Genomic DNA, 20,684 nt, shown 5'->3' on the forward strand with positions numbered 1-20,684 from the left:
TTCTGAATCTGTTAGTTGTATGTGAACACAGGTGTACCTTAACAAATTGTACATTTTCTCCATCAACATAGATCGTTATTTGTCGTTCTCAGAAATACAGTGAACTGCGTAAAGCAACCAATTGTCATCTGAACGCCGGGTAGTCTATGAAAACAGCGGTTTAAAATGAAATTATATGTTAAAAATAAGTTTGATCTTGATTTCCAAAACAAACATGCAGTAGTCAGTTGATGCGCTTTACCATGCAGTACTTATTTTGTCCACAGGGGGCGCCAAAATCAATGGAAAAATAAATTCCTGAAATTACTTTGACGAAAACAAAAAGTCATGTTGGACATTTATGAAAAGCAGTTTATGCATTATGAAGCAAGCTCGTACTGCAACCACACTCCATCACTCTTGAGTCATTTTCCCTGAAAAACATCAGGTCAATATTTCCAACAGTTCAACTACAACATGATTCATCCTTGTTGTTATGTTGAAGCACTGCAGTCTGCTCTGTTTAGCAATGAAAGGCTGGTGTCGTATTTTCAAACAGGTTTCTTTTCTTGGCGAGGTGACTGATGCTTTGGCTCACTGGGTGTTGCTTTTGAAAGCTCACACATCTGATGCAAACAGTGTCTTCATTTTTCAAACACAATCTGTTGATGAGTGTCATCAAAAACGGGAACATCAGACCTGACTGCTCAGGGGATCTTTTAGAAAAAGGATTAGTTAGGGCTGCAGCAGGGCAGTATTGAGAGGGTCTGGGGATGTTGTGTGAACCTGACAGCTCGCTCTGTGAAAGATTTGAACTCGTGGTCAGGTGTCTGGTTGTTTGCCAAACTTTTTTTTTTTTTTAAGTTTTCAGCCCGGATGCGGACCATTAAACAGTTTTTATACCCTGTGATATCTTATTTTTAGTGCTTGTATTGGCTAAGGATTTGAGGACTCTCAGAAATTCTACAAAAACAAGTCTGATGTGAGCAAATAGCGCTTAAAGCTATTGGAACATGCATGCAAGGTTTCTAACAGGAAACATAATTAAAAGAGAAACACAAGCTTATTTTCTTAAAGAACATTTTTACTGTCCATGACTTCCTCCCCTCGACCTGCAGGCATATCAGTGAAACATGCCTTAAGGCTTTCATTTGTAGTCATTAAAGGCAGGGTTGGTAATTTTCTCTAGAAACACTTTTTAAGATTTTGGCTGAAATTGTGTTTAGGTCGTAGACGGAGCACTGAGAGAATACTACTTTCAAATTCATGTCAGTTTTTCGTAAATTACCAAACATGCCTTTAAATTCTCTGCAAGACTTAAAATACAAATTACCTAAATAGAATAATTGATTGGACTCAGACCTGTTTTTTTTGTTGTTGAATATTTTATTTTCCAATTTTAAATCACACAAAACAAATAAGCAACTTACAAAAACTGGCAAACACATAGTCCAGCCTATCCCACCCCCATACACGCTGAAAGGGGAAAAACACTTCTTAAATGGAGTAGGTTCTTGTAACACAATTAAACAATAAAAACACATACAATACGAATATTGTAGTCTGTGTTGTTAAATATATTAATTACATTCACTGCGGAATAACAAGGTTATTAGTACATTTTGTGTTAGCTAACTAACTAGCTAGCTCGCTCGCAAAACTATCTTTCGGCATACGGCGCAGAAGGGCAGGAAACAAGCTGCTGAAGTGGAGAGATGTCATGACATTCTCAAATAGGCGCTTCAGAGCAAAAACAAATGAAACAATGAGAAGAATCCTGTAAAGGAAACTTAGGGTCTGATTTCCAAAAGCATTATGTGGCTTTTTCAACCGGTAAAGAGTGTTTCTGTGTGGCTACGTTGTGCGCTTATTTAAATGAGACATTAGGCTTTCTACGCAGATAGGTCACGATGTAGAAAGTGTCCAATTCTCAAACAACGACGCAAACAGCCAAGCACGGTTGGTTTGAAAAAGGAGTTGAGACCAGGTGGTGACTGCGCTGCAGTATTGGTGCTGCCAAAGGCCTGACACTTCATCCACCTGTGCAGAAACAGTCCAGAGGTGTTACACACTAATGAGGACGCAAGTTTGTTTTCTTCTTCGAGTATTTCTTGCTTGCTCCTTCTGGAAGGATGCTGTTTTCTAAACATTAAAACTCATATCACATTTCTTGAGTCCGGCCTTGAAAAAGTTTCCCGTCCCCTCTGAGCTAATCATCTTTATGTGGACGGAGAGCGCAGCGCCATGCAGAATAAAAATGCAGATGGGGTGGCTCAGTGGTAATATCTGTAGTCGTCTCTCAGGTTCGGGGTTCAATCCCCAGCTCCTGCAGCCACATGATCGATGTGTCATATGGGCAAGACACTTACACCCAAGTTGCTCCTGCTGCTTTATTGTTGGGATTAGTTGTGTGTTTTGATGGATGATAAAATAGTTTTTAACCTTGGTGTCGTTAAATGGGACATTTCAGTTGAAAGTACAGTAACACTAACTGTCTTTAACGGAAGTACCAATCATTTCTGGTTGTCTGGCCTTCTCTGAAAACATTCCCCTTATTGTCCATTCAGGGGTGCTTTCATTTATTCATGGCGGTTTTGGCGTTTTGGATATGGCCTCGGATGAACAGTAGACAGGAAACATGGGTAAAGCAAAAAGGTTAACTGGGGATTCTACGAGCATATGGTGTGTTTCTTTTACACTATGCCAACAGGACACCCTCATGGCATCATGCTTGTCTTATACAACTTTGAAACAAAATCTACAAAACAACCACAGCAGCAGCAGCAGCGTGTCCAGTGCTGGGGGGATCTTCTCTGTCACAGCAGCCGTGCAGCAGATTCAAAGCTGGACTATGGGATTCCCACATGAAATGCTTTTCTCTCCGTATATGCTGGCAGGAGAAGCAGAGCCAGGCTTCCAATAACAACTCCAAATCCAGTCAGAGAAACCACAGCGTCTCGGTGTGAAGTGTGTCCTTCAGAGAGCTACTGGCAGCGCTTCTCTTACATCTAAAGCAGCTCGGCTTGCTGTGTCTTTGTCTCTAACATCTTCTCTTGTTTTGGGTATGTGTGAGCATCACATCAATGTTTTACCATCCACCTGCATTATAATTGATGTACAAGTAAGTGAGGGGAGATGGGTATTGTAGAAAACAAGCCATCTTATTTATGTCTACCTGCTGTTAGTTTACATTCTTGCAGCAGCCGTTCGCTTCTGAAGTAGCTAGTTGGATTGTAAAGATCGAGTGCACCAAAGTCTTGGCTGGAAATTGTTCATGGATTCCAGTTGCCAATATATAAAGTCCTACTATAGCTGATTCAGTCAATTATTTATCTGTAATTGAAAATGTAAAAAATCCAAATATACATTTTTAATGTGCTAAGCTTTAAAAGGCTGCCCTCCTATTTAAATGATTGTGTATGAAGATATTTAATTTCTCTCTCAGAACGCTCAGTTGTGGTGTGTGTGTCTCTTTTAATGCAGTGACCCCTGCACTGCATGACCAATTTTCAGAGGACTTCCAGGTAAACACAAGGCTGACCTCATCAGACACATTGGAGGTTTCATCACTTTTAATTGCTCCCTCTTTAAAAGTGGCTTCTCAGTTTTGTTCAGTATGTCACATCCTCAACTGCTATTGGTTCCTTTCTGCAGTGTTTGACATTCATTCTAAAAATGATGGTCATATGTTAGCAGAGAGCGTGACTGACAGTGTATTTAATGTTTGTCGATATATGTCGATGAGGGAAAGGGGGCTTTAAAAGATTTTCATCTGCCAAAGCCTAGCAAAAAAAAGTTTGGACCATCACTTAAGCAGTGGCTGTTGCTACTGGTAAGTTGGACGGTGTGCGGAGTTTGTCTTTGAGTTTTTGATGGACACATTGCTCACCTGTCTTGTGAGATGGATGCATGAAGGTTTCTTCTATATGTCTTATAAGTTCTTAAAAAAACAAAAATCTATTTTCCATCTGGAAACCACGGAAAACCATCATCTGCAAACAAACAAAAACATTTTGGCCTGATGATATCAGCCAACATATGAGTCAGGCAACCTTTTTCGTGTGTGTCAAGTTTAGTGTGTATATATTGTAAAAGGAAAAGTCAGATACCAGGGGAATTGTGATGCCAAACAGTTGTTGCACATCTTTGTCAGATTTGATATCTTTCAGTTTCAGCGGCCGATTTCTTCATTGTTATAGTCTCAGTCTCAGCAAGCTGAAAAGTCTTGCCGTCCACCGATGTTACACACTGAAGTGAAAGCATAATTATCTAGGTTTGGTTGAGCTGCCACAGTACAGACAGTGAGGCTGGATTTTACACCGTCATTTCAGATTTACTGTTTACCGCAGCAGCAGCAGCAGCAGTGAGAGTCTCAGCAGAAGGACACCTCAAGAAAATGTCACATGCAATTAAGAGAGAATGGAGCAGCTCAGGCTCTAAATAATTCAGACAATGGAGCATGATCTGGAAATTGGCTCCAAATTCTGCAGCACGGTGCTTTTCCTGTCACATATCGGATTTTTTTTTTAAGGGGCTGAATGCTTGTTGTGGGAAATCTGGAGCAGGATCGGTTCCAATCATTACATCTTATACCTGAGCTATTATTTATTCAAAAGGTTCTTTTTCTATCATATCTTCTTTATTTCAATGTTAACAATGCCAGATTGCGATGGCCTACCTCAACTTAACTGCTTCAAACTGCAGCTAGCACTTAGTGGTCTTAAAGGGACACTGCACCAATTTCACCAATAAAGTCTATGTCACAAGTCGTGCTGTTTGGCATGTGACAACATTTGGTCAATGTCTTTTTGTTCCTTTTAAAGCGTGTTCTCTGAAGCCATGTGGAGTGTCCTTACATGTCAGGGTTAGATTTACATTTACAGTTTATAACCACAATGACATGTGTGAACGAGAGTGCCTAATGCATTTTCTTCTCACTGAAACATCAACATTTAGAAGGCCATTATAAATTTTTTAAATATGTTTAAAGTTAAAGTGAATCTTGTGAGCTTAATTCTTTAACTTTTGCTGTACTTTTTTTCTTTCTGAGAGTACAGAGCAGACAGACCAGAGGGAAAAATCCAAGGCCAGCACAGTGCTTGTGTATTCAGTCTGAGAGTAATAACATTTGTAACACCTTTAAATTGAATCCTTTCTGATAATTCCATCTCTCATGTTTTTTTTTTTTTTTTTTACAGCAGCGCACCAAGTTCGGACGGGAACCTGCGAGGTGGTGGCATTGCATCGCTGCTGCAACAAGAACAAAATCGAGGAGCGGTCACAAACTGTGAAGTGCTCCTGCTTCCCCGGGCAAGTGGCCGGCACCACCAGAGCCGCCCCGTCGTGTGTAGACGGTACGCTCCACCTCTGGCTGAATATTTCATGGGCCATCTTCTTCTTCTTCTTCTTCTTTTTTGCTGATGCTCTTTTACACAAATCTCTAGGATACGTTTTTGCTGAGATCAACAATAAGTGTTCAGCATTAACTCACCTGAGTGTAATTTCTTCTAGAAGATGCTGTCGGGAGGCAACTTATAGGAGGGGAAAAGAAAGCCTAAGTTTTAGCAGGATACAACTCATCCTGCAGGGGAACATTAAGTGTTTACTGAGAGCTCCTGTGAGTAGGTTTTAACTAGTCATTTAACAGATGAACCCCAAAAGCCTACAAGACCATCAGCATAAAGATCAACTACTTAAATATAGTTATTTTTTTATGTGTGGGTAGGTGTTAGACAGGTTACTGTTGCCTAGCAACCTCAACAGCTGCACTGGAACTAGTTAACAAAACCATTGTCTCTTAACTTAACCTATGAATTTAGAGATGATATGATGTGTCAAGGCCTCTTTTTTAAACATTAGTATTGGGAGCTATTACTCACATTCAAAGTGTTTTACTCTCAAGCTTCAGAGTCAGCCAGCACTTTTAATTTGGCGCAATGAATCTTGGGATATGTTGGACAAAGAAGGATGCATTGGTTATTTTCATTAAATACATATTAATAGTTTAAAAAAAAATGTTTTTGGGATTTGTAATTAAGGAGATGATGTTGGGTCCTGAGGCTAGACCAGTAGAGGAAAACAACTTCACAGTTGAAATGGTACCAGCCGTAACTGTATGTAACTGGGACACCTAGTGTTTAAAATGTGTACTGCAGTCCAAATTCAAAACATTAGAGAGAGCTGGAGCTTATTAGAAAAAAGGATTTTTAGGTCGAGTAGAATCAGTTATATCTGATCCAGTTTGCTTGCCCGCTTCCACCTGTTGGTTTGCCGTTTGCCTTGCAAAGCGAGGGGCGTCCAAAACAGCCGTGTGGGGGTGCCATGCTCCCAATTTCCACATACTTCTGTGCACGCTGCGGTCCATCAGCGATGCTCACTACACTGTCGTTCACTGCCAATCTAGTCAATGATTGTGTTTCCACAGCGAGCATATAAATAATAAGCAATAAAGCATTATTTGGGTATTTTTACATTAAATAATTGTATCGTCTCTTCCTGTAAAATCTTTCAAATGTCGAATATGATCCACCTTGCATTCAAGGGCATTTACTCATTTTTCGACCAATAAAAAAGTTTAGTTTTTTGATGAAAAATGCGTCACACCATGGCAGGTAGATAATCTCGAAGTTCGGTTTCATTGGGGAAAAAATCAACATCAGTCATAATATTTATGATGTAGTACTGTGTACTTAAGAAATGATCTACTAGTGAAAAGCATTCATAGCAGGAGTCCTTTTCTTTTAAATGTATCCGGTCTAATTGTACCACATAGGGCTGATGAAGCCCTGTCATATTTGACTTTTAGTTTTCACTGAATCCAGGAGCCGCACAAAGACTCTCCTGAAGGGTTTTTAATCACCTCTGAATAAAGGTGAAGCTGTTCACTTCACACTGTAAAGTCAGCGACTTACAGGGTCTTTAGCATGCTAATATTTCTGACCCCCGACTCGCCTGAAGTGTCTGCCTCACTTTAGTCTGCACAGCGCAGGTTTCTGGCTAAACTCCGGACCCAATCGTGTTTGACCTATTCCTTGACATTTTACTATTGACATTTTCTGCAAATTAAAGCTGTGAGCCAGTGGCCTCAGTTTAAAGCTCCACGGGTGATCTCAGTAAAAAATGATCAGCACTTAACCTTTTAATTATTCTATTTTCTACGTCTGAGGGATTACCTTTAGCTTCACTCTGTGTGAGACATTCTCCTCATTGTATGAAGATAAATGAGCCTGAAGACACCTGAATTATAGATTTGAATAGATTTGAGGGGGAAAATTATAGAGGAAGCGAAAGAAAAACACAAGCAAACTTTGGTAAATGAACCTTCTCAGAAAGAGTCTTGATCGCACGTGTGTTCCCTCCAGTTACTCCGGCTTCCTCCCACAGTCCAAAGACATGCTTGTCAGGTCAAACGCTGACTCTAAATTGGCCCTAGTTGTGAATGTGGCTAGTTGTGTGTCTCTGTATGTCAGCCCTATGATTGACTGGCAGCTAGTCCAGGGTGCACACCATCTCTCTCCCAATGCCAGCTGGGATCGACCAACCATCAGGACTACTTCTTAACTCGGGAGTCACTGGAAACTTTTGTGTGACCAATCCCATGTACCATTCGCTTGGTATTCTTCTATATTTACAGTACTAGATGTAATGCCTAAATGTCTCATGTTTACTGTCCAAACAAGGAGAACTCGAAATACAATTACATACATTACCAATAATGAAGGATACAATAGGGGGTACAAAACTGGGCAGCTGTCGCTAAGTTGGTAGAGTCGGTCGTCTCTCAACAGGAAGTACATGAAATGAACTTGCATCATATTTATGTCTTCTGGGCCAGCAACTCAGGAAGGAAGGAATTTCAGAGGTAGCATGCATTACATTACATGTCACAGTGGTTCTGTTGCCTCAAACTGAGGAGACAGACGTTACACCCAGTACTGTTCCTGGTTCATAACCCTGTTGGACAGGTACCTCTCTGTGTGGAGTCTGCATGTTCTCCCCGTGCTCGGTTCTCTCCTGGCACTCCTGCTTCATCCCACAGTCCAAAGACATGCTCATTAGGTTAACTGGTGACTCTAAATTGACCGTAGGTGTGAATGTGAGTGTGGTTGGTTGTCTGTCTCTATATGTCAGCACTGTGATTGACTGGCAAACGGCCCAGGGTGTACCCCGCCTCTCGCCCAATGACAGCAGGGATTGGCTCCAGAGCGTCTATGTTTGGATTACAATGTTGCAATCATCGCAAAATTTAAAACTCTGGAACTGCTTTACTGTTAGTGTTAGACGCTGTCACATTCCTGCCAGAAGTATATGCTTTGGCCAAACTCCAAAGACACTCAGCCTCAACACTCACATAGTAATCTTCTGTAGCGCTACATGAGTATGAACACAATACAACTCATGATTACAAATAAAGGCCTTAAATTACCAAAGATTTTTCTGTTATACAATTTTCTTTGATGCCAGATGTTTTCAGTCAGAGCAGCCTCTGTGTTTTAAAGCATCATTAACTGTTAAGTGAAACAGATCCCAAGCACTTTCTGCATGCTTGGTTATCAATTTTCCCATTTCATTTCACGAGAAACCTTTGTGGCTTTTAAGTAGCTGCTTTTACGCAACCACCATCTGTCAGCCGTTGACCTGATGCCTTGTTTTTCACACCACACTGCTGCTATAACCATGGCAGTGTGATACACATTAATTCCCTCATGTCATAAAGTATCCATTCTGTGGATTCTACCCAACGCTCTGATATTTTGTGTGGTTTATATAAACTGTCCTATTCATTAGGAAGAGCACTAATGGTGGTTGAGCGTAGATAATGACTTTGAATTTGAATAATGTCTTCAACAATAGAATAACTGCAGCTCATCGAGGTGTTCAAGACTACAGCTGAAGGTTTCCCCCCTCAAATAACTTGAGACTCAAACCTTTCCACTTCCTACTTTGAAGATATTTATGACAATACTCTCAACATCTTTTGTGTTTTATACTGAAAATAGATTTAGTGAGCGTTGCTATTCGAAGAAGTAAATCTTATATCAGAGACCTGAGACAGCTGTCAAAATGTGACGACTTGATGAGACAAAGTGTGTTTCAGACTCGTGATGTTGTGAAAGTGTGAATGAAATACAGATTATCAGAACAAAATAATAAAAAAAAAAGGCCCATTGATAATAAGGCAGCTATGTTCATTGTGTTTATGTTGATTCATTTTCATTTGGATTTAGTCTTAGCCCTTCAGGCGAGGCCAAAAATAAGAGATCATGTAGGCAGGCAGAGCAAGAAAGACAAAAAGCTAAGCTAACGCAACACTGTAATGAAAAATGTTGGATAACATTATCAGAACTATTCAACCTCAAACATCTTAACTCAATATTTGTATAATTTAATGGTAGTATTCAGCCTACACATGTCTGTCATTTCCTTCTTTGGAACCGTTACGTTAGCTTGATTGCTATAAAGAAAGCCATTTCATGTTATTTAAATGTTCTTGAAAAATTTCAAAATGAAAGAAATAGGTCATATTGATGTCTGGTTGATCATCCGTCTTGTAAATAAGGAAATTTGCATCACATTCTTTTTTTGATGACTCATCTGTTTTGATTTTATGAAAGATAAGAGTTATTTATAATACAGTTGTGATCTAACTGACTGAGATACAATGATTGGGCTGAACAGTTTAGCGTATGAACATGCTCACTCAGAATTCAGACATCACTACACAATGTTGCCTTCACTCTACACAGCACTATAAAGTGGTAAGGAGTGATCAGACACAGGTGAGACTAATATGACACAGGTGAAGACAATCAGAGCAATCAGAATGGAGGGAAACCAGACCAAAGGAGGAAGTAAGAACAGACCAGAAACACTGGGGACTACAAAAAAGAACTACAAAATAAAACAGGAAACCACAGAACTCAAGAATGTAACAGTGACGACAAAACACAAGAACTACAAAATAAAACAGGAAACGCATAGAGAACTCAAGAAGTAACAATACACGCAGGGCATAGAGAAACACGAGAAATCGAAAATTACAAAATAAAACAGGAAATAAATATATAAATAAATAAATAAAGACTAGACTTGGAAATAAAGCAACAGAAAAAAATACACACAAGTGAAACAATCAAAATTAGACAGGAAATGACATAAGCAACAAAACAAGGAATACACTAACTAAACTAAAGTAAACCATGACCCGCAGCCCACTTTTTAGAAGAAATAAAAGGTATTAAGTGAGTCTTATACACCTAATGTTACACTAATTGTCACTTTAATTTGTTTGCATCTATATCTCTCTATTACAGCCTCAATAGTGGAGCAGAAGTGGTGGTGTCAGATGCATCCGTGCCTTGACGGAGAGGAATGCAAAGTTCTTCCTGATCTGAAGGGCTGGAGCTGTGCCACAGGGAACAAGATCAAAACTACAAAGGTAGGTTTAAGAAACAAAAACGATTTTTACTCTCAAGATATCCATATTCTGACCTGTTGAATCTCACCCCAAACACTTCAACTCCCAAGGTCAACAGGCTGCGGCTTCTACAACAATCCTCTGGTCTGCCTTTACCTTTACACAGCTAATGTTTGCAGCCAGTGCTTGGACCCCCCTAGGGGCCTATAATCAATGGGCTGCCATGTCTCCTTAGCACTTCCAGGCCCACTTTGAGCACCCAAACCGGCCAATTACTCACTCCAATTACCTGCTTTTAACATTGTAACATGATGCCTGTATCCTTCAGTGTGATATGACAACCCATAGACTTCGCTTCTCCCTCTCTCTCTCCATGTACTTAATTATTTAAACCGCCCGCAACACCTGCCTGGAGCCGGGAGCCTGGAGCCTGGGGTTATTGATTCACAGAATTGTCGGGACCTCACATTATTTTTTTCCCCCTTTTAGTGCATTGTCCAGGATCCCGGGACAAATGTCTTGTGATGTCTTGAAATATTTTCCGATTAATACGAGACCAAAAAGTTAAACTTCTCTTTCTGTTGTTGTCTCCTTTAACATGTGTGACTGGAAAGATTTCTGCAGACAAAGACCAGCTTTGGTAACGGCAGATGCTTCACGGAGGAGTCCAGGTAATTAATCGATTTGTTTTTGTTTTTCCACTCGTCTTAACTCAAATTCATCTACTCATTATGGTCCCAATTTCAATTTACAAAGTAAATACATTTCTCAGTAGGGGCCAATAATTCGTCTCATTACTTCATTGTACAAATATTTGACATAAAAAATATTAACTGTAAAGTATCACTTCGTATTTTGATTATAAACCACATTTCTCAGAAGTGTTGCTATTCCTGAGAAAGAGGCTAGAGTGAGAAGACGTGTGCGATCCAAGAGACAACAACAACCTGTTCAAAGCAACACCCAGCGGATTTATCTCGCACACCTTTGAACTAGAGCTCGAGCGAAGAAGCAAGTTTGTTAACTTTCAGATCTTTCAGTATGCTGCTTGAAGCAGCGGGGGGGGGGGGGGGGTCGAGCTTTCCTCTTCATCTCAGCTGCTCTAATGGGTAAACAGCACAACATCAACTTGGAACCTCGAGCGATACTGACTCGTATCAATCAGTATAAATACATTCACAAAGGCTCGAATCACCTTTAGTATTCAAAGCAAACAATGTTACCACAGGGCCCATGACTCAGCAAGGAATGCAGTCTGGAGCAAATCTCTGAGCGATGCCGGAAGTTATTGTATAATTTCATTTCCAAAATGGCAGCAACAGGTAAACAGTTTCATTTGTGTCTTGAGGACGTTGGGTACACAGAGCAATCATTTCTGTTAACAACATTGTTTGTATTCTTTTTTAATTTCGAATTTGTCAATCCATGTTTGTGAAATACACACAAGATATCATAATCAAATTCAGGCAGACAAGGGAGTCTGCAGCATCTCACTTCCAGAGTTAATTTAAGGCTTTGACATCAAGTAGTTTTCTCTTTTTACTCTTTCCATTTACAAAGATTTTAAAGCACTCCACAGAATTATGTGATGATAGTTCCTTTCATGTGATTTAGATGTCATTTTTGGCTCGCCAAAACAGAATCAGAATACAGTAAATAACTGTAGTTTAACATAAATGGGATCTTTTAGCTGTAACATTGAGGAGGAAATTTACTGCCAACAGGCTCGTCATCAAACAGTTTTGACGTCTTCTGTAAATTACCCCATTTTTGAGTCCTTAAGTATCGTATAAACAAATGACTAACAGGCTTCGCCCTGACCAGAAGCAGATTTTCAACTGTGTGTGAGAGACATTACTCAAGCTGAATAATATTAAAGTTGTAGGTAAGTAGAAAAGAAGCTCTATTCTTCCATGGGGATTGAACCCCGAGCCTTCCAGTTGAGAGACGACTGACTCTACCAACTGAGCCACAGCTTGGGGTTGCAATAAGTTCTATAAGCCTCCACAATAAAGCTGTAAATCAAAAAAACTTTATTTTTGGCTTCCAACGGCTGAGCCTGCAGGTACTGATTGGTTTGAAAAAAAGACCATTAGCTAGAAACAATGTAATGAGCAGCAGAGGGTTTCACAGTTGTATGTTAGCTAAAAGTCTAACTGAATGATGGAAGCAGCTTAGAGGAAGCTTAGCAAAGTTCAGCATCCAAATAGCAGTCAACCGGTTTAACTAGACAACAGAAAAAAGCTTCATTTTAGATGATTAAAATATTTAGCGTGAGCTGTTTTTTCCCGCCTCTTTTGTGGTTAATGGTTTGCATTAATTAAGCTACATGAAAAGAAATAATGTAAATTAGGAGAGGATGGAAGGTGAACAAATGGAAGGTGGAAGGTGAACAAATATGTATAATTTGCAGATCACAGCAGATGGCTGTCCACCAATGAATCAGGCTTTCCTCAAGGTTTCTGCCTCTAAAAGGAAGTTTTTTTCTTTGAAACTGTAGCCAAGAGCTTGTTCATTGGTGGATACATGTAGGGACTTCTTGATTAAAATTAAACAGAGTAAAACATTCAATTGATAGGTTGGTTGTACCCAAAAACCAAAGTTAAAATGGACCCCAACATCAAACTGTCCAAACTACATAGTTTCTACAAATTCATGAAACTTTCCAGACAGAAAAAAAGGGTCATCTTTTATTGGTACTCTGGACATTATCATGCTTAATTTTGAGCTTAACTTCATTGTAAGTTTTCTGTTCCGACATAACCAATAATGAAAATACTGATGCCTGTTCGTTCAGAGGCAGAAATCTTGTCCTAGGAAGAGGAATTCCTGACAGATGAATCCTACATGTTTTACCCTCCTATTGTTCTACACTCTCCTAGATTCTATTCTCAATTCCTTTGCTACCATTCAAATGAATGCAGAGCCACATATCTCCGACAAAATTCCCCTCAACAGCAGCCTGAAGGTGTTGATTAATGATGCTACGTTCCCATTAATCCTGACAGTAGAACTTCATTTGGACAAGATGAATCTGCAGAGTCCTTTCTGTTTTTGCTGATTTTACTCGCTGATTCTCGTATAAAAATTTTGCCTGGTGCAGCTTTTAAATGGCCCTGCTACAAAAATGCCAGCCTCTGTAGTTACACTACAAAACATATTGCTGAGGAGTGCACTGCTGTGTGCCAATTATACGGCTGAATTACACAAAACACGAGCCCATGCACCTGCTGTGTTGAGTCCTTCAGCCAAACCTCACTTGAGGCGTTAAATGGAAAGGAATCCTTCCCCAGTTAAATTATCACCTGTCAGCCACCAATTAAAATAGCGCAGCATCCACTGAAGAGTTAACTTTCGTCCTTATTTTTAGCATATAGTTCCAGAGAGTTACTCAAATACTGTTAATGATTTACGCCCATCAGTGGTGAGACGCAGTGTAGATCAATCTCTGAAGGCATTTTCTCTTCTGACAAGCAGCAGCTCTGCTTCTTGTCTTTTCAGCGTGGAATTATTCTCAAATTAGTACCACATTAATCACAGTGACAGCTCTGAATGTAAATTAACCTGTAAAGGGAAGAATTTATTGCAGCCTGTTGAAAGACCAAAGTGCTACGAGAAACTAAACTGATGGAAACTCTTTACCCTGAATGCGATATGATTATGCAGGTTTTCTTGCCAAGTGAGGGCCTGATGGTTTCTGGATTGTTTTTGCCTCCCTGCATAATTGAGGATGATTTATACGACCGTTCGCAGTTTGCCTCTTCTGTGTCAAACGACCCATTTGTGAATTCCTCTAACCGGGCTGTCTCAGCTGTCTGTTTCCTGTCAAAAGTTCAGCGTCAATAATGGAGCCCTACAAGTTAGCTGACGGCTTCCCATGGTTCATTCAAGCCTTCACGGGCGGCTGACAGGCGGTTTGAATCGATAGTGGACGTCGTCATAAAGGTTGTTATGTTACATTCACAGAGAGTCTTATCCAGATTGTACTTTTGGAGGAGCCGAGAAGATGCCTGTCAGACGCGGAGCTTCATGACAGGCAATTTGATCTCAAGGAGAAAGGACGTCGTTAGAGTATCAGACAGCATCGAACGAGGAGAGAGAAACCCCAACTCACAGGCATTCTTTATTCTGAATACTGTATAACACTCTGATGGATGGATGTGATGATACATGTAGCCAATATAAGTCTGATATCCTACAACAATATTAAATCTCTAGAATTGGAAAGCTTGAACTTCACACTGAAATGTCTCCTCTTTATCAGCCTGTCAGAAAGAGACACTGAATTGCATGAAATTTGACTCAGGATATATGGTGCACAAAGGACTAATTTGTGCTCGATTTTGAAGGAGCTGTATAAATTGGTCCTTTTTTGATAATGATGTTGCTTTTTGGTCTTCTTCCAGACTTGGAAGGTGTTGTTTTTTTTCCCTCTTTCCATCATTCTGACCTAACAACTGGAAATATTGGTCAGATATTTTCGGAAAAATTATCAAGTTTCATCCAAACTTCTGTGGGCATTCAAAGCACCCAAAAGATGAACCTTTGAAAATTGTCCATTAAGTCACTGTGTTTTAGATAAGGGTTTGTCAAGATTGTCGGAAAACAAGGACAGGTGGACCCAAGTGTAGAATAACAAGAGACTATTTAATTAAAACAAAAATGCAACCAAAACTTACAATGACAATTTCCAAACTGGAAAAATCCCAAAAAGGGTCAAAACAGGACGCTGCAAGGAATCAATAGGGAGCACGAGAAAAACTAACATCTAACACTAACATACACATACGACAATGAACTGACTCAGAGGCGAAGAAACACAGAGACTAAATAGACATGGGGTAATCAGACACAGGTGAGACTAACAAGACACAGGTGAGGACAATCAGTGCAACTAAACTGGGAAACACACAGAGGCAGGAATAAACACAAGAAACACTGAGGAGAACTACAAACTAAGTCATGAAACACTGAAGACAAACAGAACTCAAGAAAGTAACAAAAACACACTAGAACATAAAGAAATACTAGGGTACGAAGTTACAAAATAACACACGAAACACTAAAGACTAAACTATGAAACATGAGGACAAAAACACCCAGACATTTAGGGATCGAGACCGGGACAAGACCAAGACCATAAATATTACTGTAAAATCATCATCTTGCGTAACACTGGGAAGGTTGACCCAACATAAAGTCTTGGAGAATTCTCCTTCAATGTCAGTATTTTAATGGAATTGATCCATTTACTTCAAAGAATATGTGAGTAAAAGAAGATAATATGTACATTTTGCATTTTAAACTTTTGTTCTGCCTTAAAATGTGCAAAAAGATATGTTTATTTACAATTGTTTCATGCCATAGACCTTTCCTAAGCACCACCAGCATGTTGAAATGTACACATCCTACAGCTATATCACACAATAAGACTGACATTCAATACATTGATGCTCCCAAGAATATAATTTTTATTTCACACAAGATATCTCCATACCAAGTTTTACATCGTTAAATGTACATAGTAAGATATTTAATAAGTTGATTGTTATTGTTTTTTCGGAGCCAATTGGTGCTCCCAATGGTATGAACCATTATGGATAAAGTTACCCAATGGTTTATACCAATCCTGTCAGACTACTTATAACAAAACAAACCTCTCCAAAATGCCAACTCTGGACATGCTTTTTTAAAATCATCCAACTCTTCTAAAATATATAGTCTCAAAGCAACGCTAGCAGGAGTTTCAGACCATTAGAACTTATTGTTTCTCTGAAGATAATGAGTTTGCTCTCAGTAGCAAACATAAAAAGTGAACCGCTTGCTGAATTATGCATCTGAACATGTAGCGTCTTTGCCAACATCTCTGTCATGTCAATCAGTGTGGGCGAGAATCTACTGCTATGTTGGATTTTCTGTTGATACAGTTAAGTTTTAATACTCAAGTTCACACTCTTTCCTTTTATGTGATCTCATGTTTTTATCTACACTTGAGTCAAGTGCTAAGACCTGCTGACTTTTCTTTGTTATACAACTCACAGATAAGCTGACATTTAATACATATGGTAATTCTGTGAGTTATTTAAAAATCTATACAATATATTCAGTGTTTCTTGTGGTTTTGCCTTGACTTCATTGTAACCATTTTTTTCTGTCACAGGTGAACCAACAGCTCTGCTTTTTTTTGTTGGATCATCACAGAAGAAGAAAGGAATGAAAATGACCTTTCTGTAAATAAAGACTTCCCTTCTTTCTGGACACAGTTAATCTTTGGACAAATCTGAATGCATCTTGAACTCTTGAACTCTATGGACATGAAAAAGAGGATTACATTCTATTGACAGTACTGAAACATTCAGCACTACTTTTGGAAGGACTCCATATGATAAGCCTTACAGGAAAACAGGATTTATTCCGGACATTGTACTGCAACGATGAACTTTATCTATATGTGTATTTAAAGAGTATAGAAGCCCTCTGTAGGGGACTTGGTATCACAAATTGACCAGGGAGAACAGCAGATCAATTTGTTGTAAGCATCGCAACTTCGGTTTGGTTTTTATCTGTCAGTCGTGGCTTTCTTCTATAACAAAGTGTATTTCCAGATGTCCAGATCTAGACAGACATGTGGCTGAGCAGCAGATATTCAGGCTGATTTTCAAAGAAATAAATACACACATTCGTCTTTTTGTCATTCAATCTTGGTTGTTACAGAGAAGGGAACCTAATTCATTTTTAGACTCTACGTAAAAGTACTAAACCAGACATCAGTCAGTGCTTCTAATGGACAGTTCAGTCGAATCAGCCGGATTAGGAAATTCAATTGGACTGCTGTGCTTGTCCCATTATACAAGCACCGAGGAACAATCCATTTATTGATGGAAGTATGTCCGACTCAGCTACGATAGTGGCGATATGCCCCCTTTCAGCTAGTTACTGTTGGACCTTCTTGCGTTTGACATTGCTAACAAGTAAGCTAGGTGACAAGTTAGCAAACTGGTTAAAAGTCCAACAGTGGTGGTGCAGTGGTTGGTACGCGCCCCCCATGTGTGGAGGCTGTGGTCCTCCAGGCGGACAGCCCAGGTTCGAATCACACCTGTGGTTCCTACCTTGACTGTCTTACCCCACTCTGTCCCTCCCTGATTTCCGGCTCTGTCCACTGTCCTGTCTCTCCAAAACATGGGGAAATGTAGCGCTGTACTGCAATGCAGCTATAATGTTCAATTTCTGGGTCAAAGCCCGTAGCGGGAACTGGTTTTCCAATCCTCCTCCTGGCTATAGGCTAGCTTGGGTCCGATTGATGCATTTACTGTACGTGCAACCCCAACCTCGTATTCTAAGCGCGTTAGTCCAGCTTCGAGAAATTAAACTTCAGATGGACAATCATGTTAACACACATTCTAAAAGATCCAGTTTTTCGCGGACTACCACAACAAATGGATTAAATCTGATAGAACAGCTGTGAGCAGAAAAAATAGAATCCAGCTGTGGTTTGTTTCATTCTTTGAGAATCACCCTGTCATTCCCTTTTACTGCTGCCAGATTTTGTTTTTTGTACCACATCTCTGGAGTTCTTGACAGTGGCGGTGTAAATTAAACACTTAGAGCATCTGGCTTGCCGGCTGGGTAATGACAATGTTCCCAAAACGGTTTCAGACTAGTTACTCAAGTAAGATTTGCTGATCACCTTCCGGTATCGCTGACACTTCCTCTGTCTGTGTAAGTGATGACATCAGTAATAAACTATGGTTGTATATCTAAAGCCTTGTGTCTTTTAAGCATCTTCATATTCATTTTTTTAACCACCATAGCAGCAATACAGCAAAACAATGGACTATTATCTGACTGGGAAAAAAATGATTTGCAGAGCTTTTGGCATGGATTAGTGTTATTTTCAGTATCATTAGGCATCTTACATTGACAACAAAATAATGCTAATTTTGAAAAAGACCCATATATATTTACACCCTATGTTTTTTCAAACATTTTGAATGGTTGACGTTTGTACGCACTGGCCTTGTTAATTAGACACATTTTAGAACATCTATAGACAGCTTCTCCATAAAGATAGTGTCAGATTGTCGGGAATGGAAATGCAACTGGGTAGAAATAAAACATCAATATCTTTCAGAATCAGACAGCTGCACTAAACATGTATCCTCTTGTCTGATGTCTCAATGTGAGTTCAGGCAAGTCCAATCAGCTGCTGCCTGTCATTTCAAACTTTGCAGTGACATCAAGTTATGCTGCAGTTATTCATCCAATGCTGCAGAATTCAGAAAAAGCAAACCAAAATAAAACAGTTATAATGTAATGTAAATCAGATGTAAAATGGTCACTTTATTTAAAAAAAACATACAAAAAAAAACCAGTCCTGCTTTGTAGTTTTTGTTAAATTGTTTCTGATGGTTGCCTTGTTCCTCTCACCTGGCCCTCCACAGCATTAGCACCATCTGTTACCTTCATGTGGAGATATTCTGAGTCCAATTTCTTTTGTAGACAAAAGACTGAGACAGCCAAAACCAATAATGTGAATAATAACTCAATATTTTGTGTTCGTCGTTTGAGGGGAATTGGCGCTTCTCTTGAGAGTCATCCAAAATAACAGAAAAACAACTCAAGTGCATTTTGGCTAGCTAGCTAGGACACAAAATCTGCTTTGTGTTTTTTTACCTGCAGCAGACACACAATTTAGATTCTAATCTTAAACTGCTGTATTTAAAATATTATTTTTACAAAGGATTAAATAACAATTAACCTGAAATGTTTGCAGCAAGAAATTATCTCCAGCATTTTAGCATCTTTTAGCTGATTGTTTTGATTTAAATTTCATACTTACTCATACTTGATACATTCATACTTGTTTACTTTATAGTCTGATGTTTTCAGCGGCTGTGTTTTCAATTTAAAAGTTCTGAATTGTTAAACTTATACAATTCATTCCATCTGCCTGACGCCAAACAAAACATCTAAGCCACAATACGATTAACACTTGGAATCATGAACTAGCCAGATCTCTATCTGAAGTTGAAAGGGACTTAAAAGTAAATATGCAACTATTGCACATTCACAATATTGTAAGTTGATATTGTGTCAGTTTTGTATTGAAAGCAGGGTGGCATTGCCACTGGGAAAGAAATAATGCTAATTTAAGAATAATGCAAGGCGCAGATCTGGGCCACATGATGCACATTGGCCCAGAAAACTATTTTTTATTTTTTAAATCAGAAATGGAGCAAATGCAAAAAATATATTTTTTTGCCCCTGCATCGCTCTTTGTATTATCACATTGGTTCCCAACCTTTGGTCTGGGCCCCACTATGGAGCCATGAGGTTGTTAGTCAGCCCCACTTTATTTTAGGTTATAATCAAATCAACTAACGAGTACATTTTTGACAGTAATGCATCACTTTTTTTATGTGTGGGTCTAATGGGGCTGAGCTATTTTTAGATAAAAAGTTGGGGGGCCTCCAAGGAAAAAGTGTTGGCTACCACTGCATTCTCTGAGTTGGATCCACTCGAAGATCATTAAGTGTAGAAGAGTTGAACAATTAAAATTAGTCAACAGGCTGTCATCTTGTCAGTCTGGGAAAGTCTGTTGACGTGCGTTCGTCATGCCGAGAGCTGCTCGGCGCTGGACAAGGACTCCATGGACCAAACATGCAGAAGTGTGAAGAAAGCCGCTGAGGGTTTTCTTTGGAGAATGGGCACCCTGTTCAAATATACAAGCGCTGCAATAGGCTGCAAGATCTGAGTTCTTTCTGTGATGCACACAATGAATGCATTTAGAACCAAAAACATGTTCTTAGTTCCAGTGTGACTCTCATTTCCTCACTATTTTCATCAGAAATAAATGTCCATAGTTTACCGGTAAGAAAAACATTTCTTATTCCTCAAGGAACATGCCTTTGCATCATGTTGTTTTTTAAGTTCCCCTCAATCAACATCCTGTTATTTGTGTCTGTACATGCACCATAGGTTGACTGAAGACAGGAAGTTCTGGTGACTAATTCAGTACACTTTTAGAGGTACCAATTAGCCAAAGGTACAAAATGTGAGGCTAAATAGTAGCACACAATTTAGGAGCTTTGCAATGTTTTGAAATAAGATCTCTAGAAATACTGCCCTGTGATAGGCTGGTACCAATTAGCTCAAAGTCTCCCTCCGGGGCTTTTTTATTCAACATCACCGGCACTGCACTCTCCTGGCTCAAATCATACCTCTCTGACAGATACCAGTTCATCAGCATCAACCACTGCAAATCCCCCACTGCTCCTCTCTTCCAAGG

General features: G+C 39.5%; 1 protein-coding gene across 1 annotated transcript in view; it reads left to right on the plus strand.

The window, feature by feature from the left end:
• The window catches only part of LOC132956590 (chemokine-like protein TAFA-2), a 77,026-nt gene extending 58,868 nt beyond the window's left edge, over positions 1-18,158 (plus strand). The window contains exons 3-6 of the mRNA XM_061030115.1: positions 5,178-5,333; positions 10,293-10,417; positions 11,011-11,067; positions 16,557-18,158. Of these exons, the coding sequence (XP_060886098.1) occupies positions 5,178-5,333; positions 10,293-10,417; positions 11,011-11,040 (311 nt within the window). The 3' untranslated portion in view covers positions 11,041-11,067; positions 16,557-18,158. The remainder of the gene's footprint in view (positions 1-5,177; positions 5,334-10,292; positions 10,418-11,010; positions 11,068-16,556) is intronic.
• Positions 18,159-20,684: the final 2,526 nt, after the last annotated feature.

This window comes from Labrus mixtus, chromosome 22 (genome assembly GCF_963584025.1).
Source record: "Labrus mixtus chromosome 22, fLabMix1.1, whole genome shotgun sequence".
Taxonomy (NCBI): Eukaryota; Metazoa; Chordata; class Actinopteri; order Labriformes; family Labridae; genus Labrus; species Labrus mixtus.